This window comes from Odontesthes bonariensis, chromosome 8 (assembly GCF_027942865.1).
Source record: "Odontesthes bonariensis isolate fOdoBon6 chromosome 8, fOdoBon6.hap1, whole genome shotgun sequence".
In the NCBI taxonomy this organism is placed as follows: Eukaryota; Metazoa; Chordata; class Actinopteri; order Atheriniformes; family Atherinopsidae; genus Odontesthes; species Odontesthes bonariensis.
In genome coordinates this window covers 10784134-10804303 of record NC_134513.1, presented here as the reverse complement: position 1 = coordinate 10804303, position 20170 = coordinate 10784134, and the positions used below count along the sequence as shown (strand labels likewise).

Here is a 20170-nt window from a genome sequence, read left to right as displayed (position 1 = left end):
TGATTTATCCCATCAGTCTCCGTTATTGGTGTGGAAACCATGTGAAATTCCCAGTGGAGAGCTGGGGCATTAAACATACAGATACTGATTACAGATGGCAGTCCATGTCATAGGACACAAACACAAGAACAAAAATCTTATATTAAGCTTCTTTATATTTTAAAAGTGTCACATCATGGGCACAAGGAATTCTTTCTGACTGGTTGGAAGTTATATTGAATTGCAGATAATTCTGGTAACAATTAACATGTGACAATTCCTGAACTATCTTCTCAAAAATAACACATTTACTATGAAACATTATTTGTTGTTATTTTTTGCCTTTGTGTAGGTTGTTTTTGCATATTACCCCAAATTAAAGCTTTTCTCATCGCAAATATATTTCAATTTTTTTCAAATTTACAGTATGTCATGACTACACATACAACATGATATCCACTAATTAGTGAACCAGTTGAAATAACTGGAAGCCAACAGAGACGAAATGCATTTCCATCCAGCCGTTTTTATTCACTTTTTTAATGAGAGGCTGAATGGAAAAATAAAATTTTTAATTATATCAAGACCTGGCAGAAAAATAAAGCAAAACAAAACTATCAAGAAACACTTGAGATTGTAAATGTGTCCCATTGCAATGAAAACAGGTGGAGCAAATATTAAAGATCTGCAGCCATTACATGACTATGAGAGTACACATGGCTGTTACCATAACTTTTCCAAGAGCACAATACCCCTATATCATTTGTTCAAAAGCCTCAGTTTCCATTGTCCACTATGTTGTATGTCACTAGGCTCTCCATTACTTTAATTTCTTTTCAATCTTTTCTTCCTTTGTTTCTGAATTAATCGCCGCACTTTAATTACATAATCTTGTTGCGCCTTATTATTCTGCAGTCACGCTGAATAATTAGCTCAACGTACCATTCAACACCACAAACCAATCCTAAACCAACACAGAGGTAGAATATGTGGGGGCACAAAAATCTTATCTTGCTGATTTCCTGAAGATTCAGTCAAAATTCTCTTGACATTTTAGTGGAAATGAGGAGCATTGGTTATTCTTAGGTGTACCAAAACAGAGTTTAAAAGGGAGTGAATGCTGCCGCATTTTTCAAGGAGTGTAAGTTCGGAAAATAGATGGAGAAAGACACGTACCATAGGATACATGCATGGACATACATACTAAACAGTGAAGTCTAGCCTGGAATATGCAAAAGCGCACACTTAAAGCTTCAGGACAATGTCGATTAATCTTAATTTCACCAATTAATTGTCAACATACTGTACATGCAGAAGTTTCGACTGTGAGGCCTTCATTCGGGCATGAAAAATTAGAGGTCATCTCATTTATACAAAAATTAGCTGGCAGGTGACTGGCTTAAAATATCACATGATATTCAACTTCCAGAGGTCAGTTTATTGAGGCATGCTTTTTCAATTATATCGACAGCAACATTTAAATTAATTTAACAACTCTAACCGAGGCCACAAGTTTGATGCTATGCATTCACTGTTTCTCTATTTTTAAAGGATCTAATAGAGAAAAGCCGTTGAACGACAATCATCATTCAGTCCCACAGGTGGCACTGCAATAATTTTTTAGATCCAGCACATTCAAAGCAGCAACTGTTACAAGAAGAATCTACCATGAGCAAATAAAGTCAGCTGATAAACACCTTTAACCTCAGCTCTCGTGGTCACATAATATGCTCCATTAAATATCCACAGCATACTCAAAATTTACTACTGAGAGTGATCTAATATCGAATAACTTTTATGACCCACATTATATCAGAGGGGAAAGCTGTCTGAGAATACATTTCCAAGAACAAACAAGATCCTAAACACAGGCACAGTCTCCATTTTTCTCGAGCACATACAGCTTATATGGAGATGTTGTGCTGCATGTTAAAAGTTACCAACTGTATATGGATTTTTCCCCTGGTCAGGCTTGTTGTATGGATTTTTCCAAAGGTCAAATTTACACCATGATTCATGCCACTGCATATATTACGAGCTCAATAGATAATATCTTAGGCTGTCTTTTTTGTTTGGAAACATGAAACACAATTTTTAACAATTGTTAACATGTGGTGGTATGAAGACATCTGACTACACTCAATAAAGTATGCACATGTTCAAAACCCTGCTAAGAAAAGTAATTGCTTTGGAAATTGTGAGATCTTGATCTTGCCACAGTTATAAAAACACAGTGACAGGAACCCAGGCAGGGTCTGTATAGATGGCAGAGCCCATTGTTTTCCCCTTTTTTAGACAAGGAAACTTTCTTTGACCCGCACAAATAACCATTGTCTGGCACTGTCTGCGTGCTGGAGCCAGCGGCCTGTTCAAGGAGAGGACAGTCACACACACATGCTGTGTTCTTACTGTCCTCAAGACGCAGGCGAGGCCTGGAAGTCACGAAACGCACACTGAAGTCCACTGCCATTAGTCACAGTGATAACACAGGAATATGTGTGAAAGTGCATGATGCTATAAAGAGAGGTTATTGTAGATTGGAAGAGGAAGAGGGTTTTCAGTGCAGCTTTGAACATCTGGAATAGATGCTTAGTAACTTCATTACATCCCATCACAATTTCTTAGAAACTAAATGTACTAAATTCAAATTTGAGAAATACATACAAGTTTCCCCGACTTCAGTATGTTATATACTTGTAATATCTCTAGTTTTATCCTTTTTATCCGTAATCAACAACCACTTATAGTTCACCATGCTATGTAAGGATTTAATTGAATATTTAGAAATAATCCTTAAAGTTGTTTGCCATCAAATGTAACTGTAATTTGTATAAATGCAAAAATTCAAATGAAAAATGAAAGAAATTTGGAAAATAACAACAGAACAAGTGTACAAATAAATACATTTATGACACACATATACGTCTGTTGTTAAATCTGTCCTTAAAAAGTTTAAAAGTTTAAAGATCAGCTTATATTGACATTATTTGATAAAGAACCAAAACAATTTAATCAAACTATAAGTACAAATACATGGAAACTGGTCTTTATATATTACTGGGGCAAAGTGAAGATGCTAAGAATAGAAACGAGAGTCAAGGTGAAAATATAATCAAGTCGATCTTCCCTGAGTCGGTGGGGCCGAGCTGAGCTTGGCAGGGGGCTCCATCACACGCAAGAGTGCTCAGACACTGTTGAAGAAATTATGCTTCCTTATGTTGCTTATTGTCCTAAATTTGGAATTCCTGGGGATCATCAAGCCAGAGATCTAGGGAATGCTATGCAAAAGTTAATGTACAATAGTAACACCCCCTCACCAGACACTTTAGATGTCATCAGAGATAGGCAGTGACGCCGGTTGAGAAAACAATACTCCAAACTGTGTTAAAGGTAAGTTTGTCCTTCTGTCATGTGAACTTGTTTAGAAACTGGATGTTATCCTAATTGTTCTATGAAAGGATATTCATCGAAACTAATGAGACAGATGTTCTGAAACGGAACCAGTGTTTTAATAAGAACCTGATATGGTTGTGTGAATAAAAGAAATTTGGAATGCTTATTTTCAGAAAGGCAATACATAGACTTCTCCAAATGTCCAAAGCCTCAATGTCAGACATTAATCCTTAACATCAGTGCTTTATATTGCAATGCCACTGATGGCAACTCGCATCCAGCTTCTTCGTTACCATAAAGAAAGGCATTAAAATTCTCTTGTGAAATCCCAAGTCAAGATTTTTCACACTAGTCCTTAAGGTATCTTTAGCTCGATTCTTTTTTTCCAATCTGTGTTCTGGTAGTCCTTTTTAAAAAAATTTTTATTTCAAATTGAAATGGTTTTTAGGTCTTAAAGATAGGATTTCTTTTCCCAATGAGGTTGCAACTATTCCTCCACAGGTCCACTCTTTTGTAAAAAGACTTCAGGCTTCAAAAAGTACAAGATGGCAACCTAGGTGACATCATGGTGGCTACACCCATCTCTTATATATTGGCTATGAGTGAGAGGTCTAAATTTAGTCTAAATGGAAATAGTATTCACAAGATGAACATCAAGCTGTTTTGGGGAAGATATGAGCCCTGAGTTCTTCCCCAAAAAACAGCTTCCTCAAGATGTTGACTAAAATGATAAATCAAGGGAGAAGTAGTCTTTTTCTCATTGGGCCCTTTTCACACAGCCTGCTCAAAGAGGGATTGATGTGTTAAGACCCGTCTAATTCATTTCTGTCAGGCTGGTCTATGTTGTAAAAAAGAAAGTAGTGTGATGCTACATAGAAGGTCAGGGATGCTGTTTGGGCTAAGAGTGCACCAAAAAGACAGCACTGTTTGTTACATGTTACATTTTCTGCTGCTTAAACCTTTACACATTGAACACTGATGTTTGATTAGATGATGGTTTTGCCCAGTTTAGGAAGGAATCAACAACTTTTCATGATCTTAATATGGGCTTGTATTCATGTAGAGGTGGATGAGGTGGATGTCTGGTTTGCATAGTCAAAAGGTCCACATCAGCATGTGTTACATTAGGTCTAAATTCAGTGCTTAGAACCAGCAGCACTCAAAGGTCAGCAGCTTTCAGGCTGTGTATGGGAAGGCTTTGCATTTCATTTTCAGAATGTATGTTTGCGTAAGCCATTGTCTTTGGAGCAACCGTGTTTCCTGGTGTCCTCGGCTGTGTGTGATCTCCGCTAATGAACAATTTGCTCAGTGAGGTGTGACCACAGGCATTGTGACGGGAGCCACGCAACGGACTACTGATGCAGTGGGTGAGAGAGATAGAGGCAGACATAGAGAGAGAGAGAGAGAGAGAGAGAGAGAGAGAGAGAGAGCAAGTGGGAGGGAGGGAGACTGGAACTCAGTTCCACACAGTCAAACCCACATAGGCTCGCAAAAACCGACTCGTCTGCAGCACACGCTCTCTCTCTCACACACACCGCTGGCTGTGGATTCTCCATCTTATTCCATACATTTGCAGGTAAGCAACTGACATTCTTTAATCTACCTGTCTCTGTCTCTCTATCCGACTGTGTTCTAATAAGCTGGTTTCCAAAAATAGGGGATGCGTGGCTCTGACTCCTATATGCGTGCTGTTACACACTGAGGAACCCACTGTAGCTGCAGTCATACTGTTGGTAAACACACTGACACCTATAACACGCTTTATTTCATCAAACACACATGAGAGGGCTGGTGATTAATGTTGCTATGTTGATACTTTTGACATCATGACTGAGATAAGAGCAAACGATTCATTGGTAAATCTATAGGCAAACAAGCAATGCATAAACAGTGTGAGAGTGCGTGTCTGTCAGTAGGACATCTGGGACAAACCTCATGTAGAAAGCTGGTAGCATCTTTAACTTGCATTATTTTTCTGGCTTAGAACACATGATTATATCCATGTTTGAACATTCCATTGTAGATCAAGGACGCAGAGAATATACGCGGGCATGTGCGTCTGTTTTGATGAGATCAAATCAGCAAATGTGTGTGTGAGACCCATTTGCATGTGAGTGAAGCACACTTCTACAAACGGAACAGCAGAATCCAAAACGTGCTCAAATCCGTGGGATTAGCACGACGACTTCGGCTTCAGCTGTCACCATGGCAAAGGCAGCCAGTGGAACGCCTGTGTTTGAGAGCGCCCATTGAAATAAGCAGGTCCACTACATTCATCAGCTCCAGGGCTAACACAAGTATTAACCCCAGAACAATTAATGTCATTTCAGAGGGATTGAAGTGGGGTTTTAAAGAGGTGGAGTGCAAGATGCACTGGAATACAGTGGAACTAAAATGAAGAGAAGGTGAAGGAACAAATACACAAGTGTGACATATATAAGATGTGAAACGGGGCCTGAAAGAACACATGCTACAGATTAAATGATTGGGGAATTACTCTCATTTGTAAATAGAATGACTCAGGATCTTGTTTGGTTGTAAAGCCAACTGGACATACGTCACCTGCTGGGATCCTTCTAGTGATTGAGCTCTTGTGAATACACAACAATGGCTGTAGCTATTCTTAGACATGAGAACAGCTTCTATTATGGTCAATGCTGTCCAGGGACTATTGACGGTAACTGGTTGCATAATTCCATCTGTGAATTTGCTTCAACTCCTGTCTTAGTTATGGATGTCACATGAAAAAGATAAATTTGAAAATGATTTGGGGGCTGGCTGAAGTAAATGTGGAGTTTAAGAAAGTAGAACTTGAGATGATATGATCACAGATTGACTTGTGTTATTCATTGTCAAACATGGTTTTCACTGTCTTGTGCTCTGCTAGGCAAACTATGGGATTCAATAATATCTAGATTGTTCAAATAACCAATGATCAGAGAACAATATCAATATAATCGTAAGCCAAAAAGGTGCTGTATTGGCAGGGTGTCCAAATTCAGAAATCTAAAACATAAAGACAAGCGTGGCAAGACCAGAACAAGCATGTTAACCAGCTCATACAAACGTCATGATGAGAATCTGAAACTCGACATACTGAGGGACATTAAAGCAAACACAATGCAGGTGAGGCATCAGCAAACTAGGACCCAGTATGAATTAAGATCAGAAAGTAATCTTTTCAGTATGTGTATGTGTACAAATAGAACATGAGGAAAAGTTAACCAAGCTACAGAGGGATAACTGATGACAAAATGAGGTCAATTAGTTCACAAACATAGGAATATGAATGACAAAAACATTACTAAAACAATTAAACTAGGAACAAGACAAAACCCACAGACCGTGATAATCAGCCAATAACGTTGGTTGGCCAGTATAGCAGTCAAGCTCATATACATATATTTGTAAATGCATCTGTGAAGTAATACTTTCTTATAAGCATTCAACAAAGTGGTATTGCAGTTGCAACTTGAATATTTGGGGAAAATGTCTGGCCTCTGAAACACAAGACTGCAGCTAACAGGCAGTTAGCCTAACATGGCATAAGAACCAGAAATAGGGGGAACAGTTGGCTTGCTTGGGACCACGCAAGGCCAAAAATCAGCATAGAATCAACTCTAAAGCACACAAATGAATTCATTACATCTTGTTTATTTAATCTCTACAAAAACAAATCATAAAAACCACACCTATTGGCCAGAAGCAGCAATCTCCAGGAGTCTTCTTGTTTTCTTGAGGTTTCTCATTCTAACAAAGTACAGCGGGCAAATCAGGGCAAAGGAAATGTCTCTGTACAAAATATGTTAACAAGTACAGTATGAAAACATGATCCTCCTCTAAGGATTTCACTCTCCAGTAAACACAATGATTCCTTTTCATTTGCAGTACCACTCACGAGGAATGTTAAATCTAATCAATGTTTATGGTTACTGCTGACAAATATAATACATTGTACCATTACCTCAAAAAGAAAAATGATCCAACTAAAAGAAAAAAATTTTAAACCAGAGTTTATATATGGGTTCCTGCTGGCTATATTAAGCTGTCAAACACTTAACAGAACACTTGACCTATGTTACTTCATGTAAAATAAATCTTTGCTGCCATCCTGCAGCCACTGGAAACCCTTCAGATTGGATCTTGCAAAGTTAAAGAGCTGAAAAAGAAACCAAAACATAGAAACATATGGGTGGAATCATATGCTCTCACATGCTATGGCACTTTCATATAACCATGGAGATAACACTAAAAGTAAAAGTAATACTTGTAAATATGCACACCCACATATCAGACACAGAAAAAAAAAACCCAACACAACAGTAACCATTTGCAGGGAGGTAAATTACTCCATTATCCTGGACTGTTTCACTGATGTGCAGACCTTGCTATGCTTACAGAGGGTTTGTTATATTGTAATGGTACTGCCGGCAGCCGGTTCTTCTTCATTTGTGACTCCCTGTGGTGTAAAGCCTCTCAATTTCAGTCAATCAGCAGGGACACACACCCCTAATTCAGCCACTATGTGTCTTTTTCACCTACCCCTCAATAGCTATCCTCTTCCCCTTCCTTCCTTCTCAGAGTATTTCTGTTCTTTTAATAATGTAAGCCTCACTACAGTGGGGTTATTATGAGCCCGGAGGGGCTTGCAGTGCTATGTTTCCAACGTCATGTTGATGTAAAAGTAGGAAATTTCCATAGAGAAATACACTACAGCAAGTTGAAGGCAGATTGAGATCAAGATGGCTGATTGCGCTGAAAGGAGAGATAACATGGGGGCACCTCCAGAACACACACAGAGGCTGTAGCCAACAAACTGACAAGAGCATCAAGGAGACTGCTGCAGAGTTTCCTCTCTTGGACGAATAACGCCACAACAGAACGTCAATATGCTTGGTTTGTCTCTTTCTCTCTCCTCTACTGCCCTTGTCTTTTGCTGTCTTCCCGTCCCTGTCTCTCTCCAACACTGCTCCATTGAGCGCAGTAAAGTGACGGGGCCCCGTCATTGTCAGGAGCAGCGAGACAAAACGCCAGCAAAATAATAGAAGGGAGTTGTAAATTCCCCATGGACACTTTTTATAGTTTTGTTCCATTTGCACTACTGTCTGTCAAACCAGCCGTGCTCTAAGCAGGCATGTATCTGATGTGTGATGGCAAGAGAGTTTAATTAAATGCTGGGGAGGATCTAACCAGTAAGTTAGCTTGAGTTGTTTGTTTCAACTTCAGTATTTACTCATAGTGGTTAAAGCTGCAGTTCCTCTTAGCTCTAATGATATGCGTTATTGTCTTGGAACTGTGGAACTTTGATGTTCTAACTAACTAATTATTTTTAATCACCATTTTAATTCTTTTCCCCACAACCACCATCAAAATTCTGAACAGATGGGGCCTGTAGGATGGCATACTGCGGCAGTAGGCTTCAGTTAGATGGTACAGCTGGCCGTGAGCAGTTAGACTCTTCATTTGCACCATATATTCAAGACTTAGAACAAAGTGATCAATTAACTGGACCTTGCTTGTCACAGTTGCAGATAAAATTGGACCCAAGTGCAGACTTAGGCAGCGTGGGCATGTGAAGGAGACAAATAAACTTTAATCTCTTATCGAACAAGACAAATAAATTGTCAGAGCAGGAACAGGAAAACTAACACAATCCAAGGGGAACAAGGAGTTCAAATGCTCAAGACACAAGGAACAAAGTTCAGACATATATATTCAGAAGGAAGTCACAACAGACACAGTGCAGGTGTGTGGTAATCAGTAAACTAAAACCAAGTGAGTGACAGGGACATGAAGCAAAAATAAGTGATGATATTATCATTGGTAGTCTGGTTTTACTTGGGTCCAAGCTAGAGTTTTCCAATGTTCTAATGTTTAAAGCTACAGTTACAGTAACTTTAATAAAATATTTGCTTTTATCTGTATTTTAGTTCAGCTCCCAATTTCTGGAGAAGGCAATGGTACTCACACCACATCAAAACTTTCCCAGACAAATTTACAAGGGTCATCAAGAGAAGCAGTTTTCCCCAAATTAGATATAAGTGCTTGAAGAGCCCAAAGTAGAGCTTGGGGTATTGTATTTTTGTTGTATTTTGTACTCTCATATAAAAAAATATATATATATTTCTTCCAAAGAGGTGGTCCTCACTACTTTATGTCACCTAACATTAAACTGCTCCTTAAATCTATGGTAAGACTTAAATCTAAAGAACTTCTATCTAGAAAGTGTGTACTAAACTCTGTTTTCAAACAAAAGGTTATTTAGTAGTAATAGATATTACTGAATTATTTAATCAAACAAAAAAACGCAACTGTTTTCGCTCTACGTGATTTTCCCTTCACCAACACTACATGACACTGGATGAAAGTGATATTGGAGTGAAATGTGAGAACGTCAGCCAAAATAAATTATACATAGTTCCTGCTGTTTAAATAATAGATATTTTATGCATCAAATCAACATCAGGGAAACTGTGGATGAAAGATAATTTGCTGCAAGCTTCAGCAAGTTTATTGCTTTTCGAACTTACTGGCAAGATGTCAATAAGAAACCAATAAAAAGTGCACGCGTGGGTGTTTGTACCTACTGAAGAACCGTACATGTTGGTGAACAGCTGCTAACTGTGCTAGCGTGCAGACTCTGATCTGAATTCACCCACAGTCATACCTCTGCATGCATGAAATGTCATTGTATGCAGGTTGGTTGGTGCAGGCTAGAACACAAAGGTGTCTAAAAACACACACCTCCTTGGGAATTTATTTTCATGCTACTCAGTCAAAGTGCTAAAACTGGGGAGTGTGTGGGAAGCTCTATGTTTGACCCCTTGGTAGTCACACTCTGTTCTTAAAGTGAATATCTGACTGTATCCAGGCTGGCTTCAGCCCCCCCAGACATGAACACAGGGGCAGATGGCTGGTCAAATCCCTTCCCTCATGATCAGTGAGACTCCTAAGGCTGTGGCTTGTTGATCTACACTGTGAATTTGTGAGGGGAAATAGTAAGAACTCAAGAAAGTAGAGAGCTCTGGCATGGATTTGGAGAAAAGTGAGTTGTAAATATAACAGAACAGAGGTTGACAGTGAAGCAGAAATGTTCAGAAAGGGAGTGAGAACATAACAAAGAAGCTTGGAAAAGCTTCAGTCTGATAGTAGCTTTCTGTGAATATCTATGTTTTTTTTTCACTCCCACACATACATCTTTCTCCATCTGCTTTAAAGAACAAATAAATCTGAGACGGAAGGAGAGCAAGGCCAAAGCTGGGGGTTATTGAGGGGGAGCTAAGTACAGCTAAAGTATACAGGTTGTTGTTCTCGCAGGGGGAATTCCTTTGGTGCTCCAGTCTTTTCACTGAGGCAACAGGCTTGTGACTTTCAACCATTTGGTGCCCCACAAAAGAATAAGAGGTCCCTCTATTCTTTTGCTGGAAAGCCGGACCCCAATTCTTTACTAGCCTGCTCCTATTGAACTCTCGGACATTATTTTTTGACCACTCCTAACTGAATGGGACACATGTGGACGGAAGTTTTTTTCTCTCCTCAGTCAGTCAGTGAAGCAGCCAAACCATTACGACAGTATGCATGTCAGCAACAGCATGACATGAATACTGACTGACCACATCTAACAGAACACCACTAACTGCAGGGTGCCCATATTACTTAAGCTCTTGTTGTGATTTGTGGTAGGTAACATATTTTGTAACCTGGTAACATTGGCTGTCGCTCATTATGGGTGTCATAATTTCTATGCTTGGTTTACTAAAACTCTGCCTTCCAGAAATGTTTGATAGAAAGAAAAACGAACAGATGTTAATTCTATCAAGTTTACATCATCCCAAATGTAGCTGTCCACCAAAAGAGGAAAAGTGTGTCACCAAGTGTCCTGTGTGTTCTTGTCTTCTAGGCCATTTCATAGGCGAGCCAGACAAACCCGCCTGGGAGCAGGAGAATGGAGAACAACATGTGACGATCCGTGCAACACTGTCGACAGCATGCTTTGCCTCCACCGGACCTTAGCTCTTTTCTTCTGGTATTTTTTGATACTCCAGAGGCAGGCTCTTGCTGATGAAGAGGCCCTCTGGGGACCTACAGCATCAAATAAAAACCCTCTTGAGAAAAAACCCAGTACTTATTGGTGGACCCCATCCCTGCCAAAGCTTCCCTCCATCCCCTCTCTTCCGTTCAGGATCCCTTTTTATGGGAGCTCAGATGATGATGTCGCTGCCGTTACTCTGACCACACCCGCCAAAGGGCTGACAGAACCAATCGAACACTTACAATACCACACAGGATCAGGAGAAGGGAGCATTTCTGAAGAATCTCAACAGCCGACCACGTTAACTCAGGAGCTCCTTACAAGCGTGACAAAGATAAGAACTGAATCGCTTCCCACAGGGACATCAGATTCTCCACACAGCCGCATAGCTCAGAGCGACAAAGATGCTCTTGTTTCTCCCACCAGCAGCTTTATCAGAAACGCTCTGTTCACCAACAGTCCCACCAGCACTAACACTCCTGAACAAAATGCAACACATATCCACCCACCATGGGGCACCGCAGTAACTGAACCCAGCATGGGGGCCACTACTCCTCACCTTCTAAAGGAACACAGTGTTTATGCAGAGACTGGTGAGTCTCTAGAAAGGATTTCTTCAACAATACCGCTACAAACTACAGCTCCCACCACTCTGACATGGGCGGCAGCCCAAACAACAACATCAAACCCAGGACTGACCAGCACACATGTTCTGAGGTCTGTTACTCATCCTACCCCTTCAGACAGCACATTTGTTAGAGGACCAGGAGATTCAACTGTCAGTGTTGCCCTTCTTACAGTAGAAGCTAAGATATCAGAGACTCAGCCCACTCAAAGCCAGGCAGACATGGATTTCTCAGAGAACAGAACTGGGATTGGAGAGGAACAGCTAGGGGTCATCTCCACTCCCTCCAGGATCGATCATAAACTAGTCCTCGAATCCATAACAAGCACAACTCAGAGCCAAAGGGCTAACGTCCAAATAGCAGAAGGTAAGCAAAGTTAAGAAAATCAATAAAGGCTGGATTGAGTCAATAGATGTGATCAATCATGTGCAGGCAGGTTTTTAGAATTCAATAAAGGCCTGTCAAAGGCTGCAGACAGTTCGGCTTTGATCAATAACATTTCTGCCACAGAGAGTGGTGAAAGGCCTGAGATTTGCATGAAAACCAGTTCCTGCTGAAAGTAAAACTGAAGAATCGAACTTCAATTATACAGGGATGAGTAATGCAATGAGATCTTTGACTCTTTAAATAAGCAGGGTATCTTGAAAAGGCAGGGAAGATTTTGTAGTGTGACATGGTGATCTTCAGTAGTCAAAAAGCAAAAGCATCAGGCTGCTAAACCTGTGACGATATGACTGCCAGCAATACGGCTGCTCTCAGTAAGGGAATGGGAGGCTGCACAAGCGCAGCAGTTGAATGACACATCATTATTAAATTTCCAATGCACCCATCTCTGAGAATAAAACATCGGAATCCCTTGAGCAACATGTTGTAGGTGATTAAAAAGACTCAGTGTTATGTTATTTACTCGCACCATTGACTGTATATCATCAGCTAATTTTGCACAATCGCTACCAAAAAATGATTTACACCACCCTTTTTTTAGAAATCTATCCATCCCTCTAACCACCCTTTGAACCATCTATAATGAGTTTATTAGCAGTGATAATACTTCAACACTGCATGAGCCATTACCTTTGAGAATGGACGGAAAGACAGTTTGATTGAAATTTAATGTGCATGCTTTCCAGTTGCATGGAATGTGAAAGATTATCAACTAAAACAAACAACTGGTAGGCTGTATGTTTCAGCAGATCCTAAGGTGACATTGAACCAATACCCCTATTCAACCGACCCATCCCCCAACAGCGATGGTAGTCTGGTGTCTGTATGTCTAATGAGCTTTCAGAAGGAGATACTCCTCCAGGTACAGACACATTCATCATGTAGGGTCAAAGGTTGGGCCAGAAAATGATTAGTTGATTATTCTCCGGCAGGGGGAGGGTTAGGAATCCATCTGATAAAATCATGACAGATGATTTTCCAATCTTTCATTCCACCAAATGTCCATTAATATTGTCTTTACAATATTGTCTTCAGAACATAAAACATAACATTATCTAACATAACATCTTTTTCCTTCTTTTTTACAATATATGATAGTCAGCATGTTGCTACTGTGGTTTACGCTGCCACCTCACAGCTCAAAGGCTCCTGTTTCCCTTTTCCCTCACTGTGCCTGTAAGCGTTTCCTCCCGTAGTCCAAAATCATGCTTCTTATTTGAAAAGATCACTTTAAACAAGCAATTTAAGCTTTAGGTATGACTGTGAGTTTGCCTTGCAACAGACTGCTGACCTGTTCATTGCGGAACCGATCTGCTGGCCAGTGGCATTTGGGAGAGGCTTTGGCCACCCCTCGACCCTGAAGAAGACAAAGCCGTTACAGCTGGATGGAAGGATGATACTACATAAAAACATCTGCCATTAGAAAATTACAGTATGAAGAATCACAATATTTTAATTTTACAAATACCAAATCATTTAGAGAAGTTTGTTTTCATATTTTTGCTGCCTAATAAAAAATAATATAAGATCAAATAAAACATTTATGGCAAATAAGTTTTGGCTTTCAACAACTTTTGGATTTTGGACAGAAACACCACTCAAGGTTACTTTATTTGCAGTTCTGAAGCTTTCTTAACTGTTAGACAGGTTCTTCTAGAATTTGGCTCATAATTGTGTCTATAGTTCAATTTTTCTTAGCTCTATGTTCAAAGCCATAAGGTCAAAATCAGCTACAAATTGAAGAATGGATTTTAAGTCTAAATATGTTGATTTTTTTTACGCTTCTTTCATTCATTTAAAAGTGAACGTTTTTTGCTTTTACATTATCTGTGTTGGAATTCAACCATTCCAGGCTCTAATCTCCCAGTCTGTACTGAATCTGGTGGATGTTTTGTCTGGGGGCGATTAGTGTTGCTCTTGTTTTCAGCTGTACACCGGTGGCAAACAGAGGAGAGGGGGGGTCACAGGTGAGGGGAGGGCTGCTGTGTTCATGTATCAGTATTCTAAGCGCACACTCAGCGAAACCCAGCTCTCCTGTGGGACCCCCCGGTCACCACTCGCAGTTTTGGATGGTGAACAGACTTCTTGCCATTTGCCATTAAGCCCCCCCCCCCCCCTATCCTCCCTCCCTCTCTACAATATTTTTTGTCTTCTGTACCCACACAAATCCCTGTCACTTTGTCTGTGGACACACATGTCAGGTCTGGCTTTTTTGACGGTTGAAAACATCGAGACAGGGCTGACAGATGCTTCTGGTAATGAATTAGAAATGGTAACAAATATTGCTTTTCTTTTTCCCTGGGTGCTTGTGCTTATTGAACTGGAGTCTTGCAGTACTTAAATGATTTTATTCTTGCCAAAGGACACAGGTGGAGAACAATATGAAAATGTAAGCAGGGCATCCTTGTATTATCATACATTATCCCTAATATGAACTTGCAATATCTGCACAAAGTGAATAATTTCCCCTGGAGGTGGTGAACATCATTGGTGCAAAAAAGCAGAGGACTTATTATGGATCTGGAGAGCATTTGCTATGTGGCCTTACCCTTGAGGAGGCTGTCAGGTATAAAAGAAACAGCAATGCCCTGCATCTGTGTCAGATCATCTATTAAGAGACCATGCAACATAAGATAGCACGGGCAATTTTAAGAAGCAAGGGAGAAAAATGAAGGTGAAGAGACCCGTAGGTTGGAAATGTGGATCCAATGCTGTAAATTTTCCCCTGAAAAGCTTTTCTTCATCCTGTACTTGTTCCCCTCCTCCCACCATTTCCATGTACTAACAGGCAGTGGCGAGACAAGACCCTTAGCACACTCCATTAATACCTGCAAGAATATATGGCCTCTGCGATCCGAGCACTAAACAGATAAAGCGTAGCCGGTAACGACTAGATTGATTATGGAAATGGATTTACTTAACACAGAGAACTTGTGACATGAATATCTGATGCCCTTACTATGTGGTGGTGCCTGTGAAGAAACTGATTCATCATTTCGCATTGCGTGGTAAATAAGCAAAACACAAAAACCTTTGCCATTGCCTGAGAAACAGTGGATTTCATATCAGGCTTCAAAGCTGTAGCAGCGCCTCTTGTCACCTTAATCTTAGCCCCTGTTTTTCTACAGTTCATGTACTGAAAGGTCCAGTCTGCTCTGGCTGGTCAGTTGTTTTATCTAAAATGGTGTAAAACAAAACAAAAAATATATACATTTCAGAATTTCAGAAAACTGCAAGAGCAGAGCTAAAAAGGTGCAAAGACAGATGGACAGATGGACCGACTTACTGACTTATTGACTGACACCATGAACGACGACGTAAATTCACAGGCTAACAAACAACAATGATCTGGCAAAAGGCAGGTGAATGAGACCAGAGGGACAAGACCAAGAAAACTGAGGACCTCTAGGGGTAAAGACAAGGAACAGATTCTAACACTGAGGATTGAAAAGGGAATAAAAAGAAATAAAGCTCAAAATGCCAAAACGCAAACATGAACACAAAACACAGACTAAACCACCACACTAAGTAAATAACTAAACAAGAGCAGAGAAGGATAAAGAAACCAAAAGACAGAAAAACAAAACACACACACACACAAAAAAATGGACCATGAGACTTATTCGTTGCAATATTACATACAAAATAATACAACAGGTAATCAGTAGGTGACTTGAGTAGGGCATGACCTACACTGTCTGTGATTATCTTAGACCAACTATCTGATTATCAAGCATCATGCCTAAGTGTGATGCCTAAAACATGATGTGATTCAAATCAGAGGGGATTTAGAAGTGGGTATGCTTGTTTCTGACTAAAAAATAATTGAGTTAGGCCTGCATACCTTCTCATGTCCTGTATTACATTAGAGAAAGTGAGGGCCTAGGCTACAATTTAGATATTTCAGTCAGTTCAGGAGTAGTGTCTTCTCCCAAATTCCCAAAAGCATCGTATGACCTCTTTGAGGCCACAAGGACATCATGAAAGGGCATTATGTGTGTACTGATTAGGTAGAAGCTAAAATGATAATTCAGCACTCATGTGGGTTTAGCTGCTCAGTAAGTAAAATGGAGATTTAACTCGTGCCTGCCTCCTTCACATCCCTTTTTGTTTTTAATTTTGCTCTTTCAGCATTCTTTACAAATAGCTGATCGTCAGAAATGTTGCTTCTGATGTGCTAAAAAGATGGTTACCACTGTTCTTATGTAAGTGAGTGAGTGAGTTGGAGCGCATGTTTACTCTTATTAAACCATTTGTGGCCGATTTTATTAGGCGTAATTGAATCTACTGTCACAGGCCTGTGTATTTCTGTCTTTACCGCAGATCTAGGCAGCACTGATCTTGTCTTGTACACACACCTCGACAGAAACTCTACACACAGTTTGTGAAATTAGAGCTGAACCTTATGCCTCGAGTTTTTAATTGTTCAAGTTGTAATCAGAATGATAAACAATGAGCAGAACAACTTTTTTGAAAGGCATTATGACCAATAACTATGTTCAGGTGTATACATATGCAGTATTTCTCATTCCTCATGATGTGTGGAAGCCAACGATGAAGTTAATTATTGAGCTCATTTGCCTTTAGAGTTGTAAAAGACTCATAATTATTTAAATGCCATGAGGATGAATAAAGATTATTGCCTGTGGCTTGCAGCATTTTATAGGAATTTAGATTTTTTTTTTTCTATGTCAAGATCTTATTGAATATTTTTGTATCTTAATCAGCATGATTACAACAGCCATTAATGACAACATTTGAGGCAACATCCAGAAACAATGATTAACTTAATCTAATGTGAAAACATATTTTGTGATTGACTTGAATTCAAACAAAAGGTAATGGTAATGTGTTTTTCTAGCTCTTGTAATTTTTCTTGGACTCTGATTTACTTTTTCTTTTTGTACTTCTTATGAGATGTTTTTTCTTTTACTCTACTTTGTTGCACTTGTCTATTTGTGATGGAGCAGAGTGTACGCACCCATCCAAATACGCATAAGCATGTCAATGTAATTAGACCACAGAGACACAGCACTATGGATGACTGGCTACAACTAAGTGGATGATGGGCCCATCTCTGACAGAACTGGGTTAAGAAATATAGTTCTTTCATTTCCTACAGAGTTGAGTCTCAGATGTGCTGTGAGCAGTGAACAGAGAGGGTTAAACTGTCCTTTGGCAAGCTCCAGGTTTACTAATCTGTTTAACTCAGACCATTTTGGAGATGCAGTGCTCTGCAAATTGAATTATATTCCTGCTTGCTTTGAGATCACTCAGAGGTGAAACTGCATGTGTCTTCCCAGAGCTGCCAGGCAAAGAGGATAAAGAGGAAGAGGAAGGTGTGGTTACTTCTGCTGCAGATTGGGATTCTGACACAAGTTTGGCAGACGGTTCCACACCATTCGCTAAACTGCTTACAACATCTCCGCCACAGAGCACAGGTGAGCAAACATGTAAACAAGTCACTGTAGTTAAGATCCAATCCATATGAAGCATGAGTGTGCACTTTTATAATGTTATGGGGACAATTATAAAAAGACTGCATATTGCTTGCTTCATAAGCTATACTGTTGCTGTTTTGATACCTCCAAATCTGTTATTAGACAAAGAGAAACAATTACCCTGCATACTTTGCCTGAAGCTCCTAATTGCTACAAGCGGGAGAGAAAAAACTGCTCATTGAAGCTGTTCTTTTAGAGAACTCCTGAGAGCAGAAAAGATAGTGAACGGTGCCCACCCACCGAACAAATTTGTCTCTGCACTGTCTCTCAGATTAGTAATTACTGGTCCAATGACCGCAGCTTCCTTTAAAGAACAGAAAACACACACAAGTTATAAATTATAAGTTCCTCAGTTGGTCAGTCAGATCAGTTTACACTTTACACCAAAGAATTTTGGTTGGCTGGCATAGAAACGTCTGCAAAGATAATGTATCTGCAAACTGAGAATAACTTTAGTTCAGGCAGGCCACCATTATCCAAGAAAATTAGCTGGTTGCAGGTGCTTTTTATGCCAGTCTAAATCCGCTGTTTCTCTTTTGAGTCATCTTTTGGCAAATTTTAAACAGGGTGCACTATTTAATCTGTTTTAGTTAGACTAAACTTGCCGGCTCCCCTTCAAGCCACTGTGATCCACCCCTTTCCCCCTCTTCCTTGTCAAGCTGTGTGTGACGTGTATCAATGCCATGTTTGTTGTCAATCAGTACGTTTTCATGCATAGTTAAGTCAAGCTATGGTTACAGCTCAGCTACATTTAGTTAGACTCCACTTCTTGCTTGTTATGTTGCCTCCAGGTCAAAGGCTGGGACAGGAACTGTGGAGCACGTATGAAAGATGGAGCCTTGTCCCACTAATGTCAGTCTGACTTTGAAAAATTTAATTTTGAATTGTTCTTAAATGGGTCTAAATGCTTACATGCATTTCAAAGGCTGGTTTTATTCAGATTAACACAATAATTATATTTTTGCTAAAATCATGTCATGAACCAACTGATGCCTGCTTTCCTCTGCTCCAGAAAAAAGGGAGTCTTCGCTGTTCTTTCTGCCCCAGGCTTTCCGTATAAACACAGAAGCGCAGAGGTACTAGAAGAGAGCTGTACTAGATAAAAGGTTCTGCAAACTGAAATGAAAAAGACTTTCTCAAAGTGGTCCCAACTCAGGCAAATTAGAAAATGATGCTGCAAAAATGAAAAGAAGTACAAGACATTCGACGTAAACGTCCAAACCTCCTTGACTTTCATCAATGATATGGATCGCTAAAGTTTAAAGTTTAATTTTGTGCAAGTAGCTCAAAAATTATTTAGAGGGGCTAAAATCCATCTATATATTAATGCACAGTTGGCTTGTTGTGTTACGGAGGCCAACGAGAAAAAGCCCATCATGACAATGACCCCAAATGAAGGACTTACGGCACGATCAACAACGACTTTACTTGTACAACAAAAGGAGCTGCCGAGGCTGGAAAAGCAACGAACTGAAAACTAATGAGAAACAAAAACTTAGGAGACAACATGACAGACTGACTGACTGACTGACTGATGGGCAAAAGCTGTGACAAGAAAATAATGACAGCCCATAACAGCCTGACAAGAAAATGATAAGGATCTGGCACTGATCAAAGAAAACCAAGGAGCATATATACTGGGGTGGGTGATTTGGTGGGTGGATGCAGGTGAGAAACAAAAACAGGGAACAGATGGTAACACTGTGATGAAGAGACAAGAGGCAGCTGAGGACATCTGGGGATAGTGGTGGGTAACAGCAGAGAAAACCAAACTGTTAAACTGACCAGAACAATGACTAAAAGCCAGACAGAATCGACAAGAACTTAAGTGGATACTAACTAAATATACAAGGGCAGCTGAACTAAGGTAAAGAACATAAGCAACCTATAGATAATCCAACAAAAGCAAAACATAGAAATATCCAGAAACCAAAATACACAAACGAAAAGACCATGAAATCAAACCTGCAAGAAAAGAGCATCTCCCTCTATGCAACAGTGTAAGTTATGTTTACATATTGTAAAATCAATGAGATTCTCATAATGCCCCTCTTACACATTAGTGGATTGTGAATATTCCTCATGAGGCTGATTTCTGGTCGGATGTGTTTATAAAAAGATTTTGGCCCAGTTCACAGGAGCAGATGTAACCCACATTACCTCGCCAAGAATAGCAGGTGATGTCAAATGATTTT

The 20170-nt window shown here is 39.8% G+C and overlaps 1 protein-coding gene across 1 annotated transcript in view; it reads left to right on the top strand.

Moving 5' to 3' along the window:
- The first annotated feature begins 4855 nt into the window (after nucleotides 1–4855).
- Nucleotides 4856–20170, top strand: part of prrt4b (proline rich transmembrane protein 4b) — a 23641-nt gene continuing 8326 nt past the window's right edge. The window contains exons 1-3 of the mRNA XM_075471692.1: nucleotides 4856–4948; nucleotides 11273–12396; nucleotides 17778–17915. Of these exons, the coding sequence (XP_075327807.1) occupies nucleotides 11361–12396; nucleotides 17778–17915 (1174 nt within the window). The 5' untranslated portion in view covers nucleotides 4856–4948; nucleotides 11273–11360. The remainder of the gene's footprint in view (nucleotides 4949–11272; nucleotides 12397–17777; nucleotides 17916–20170) is intronic.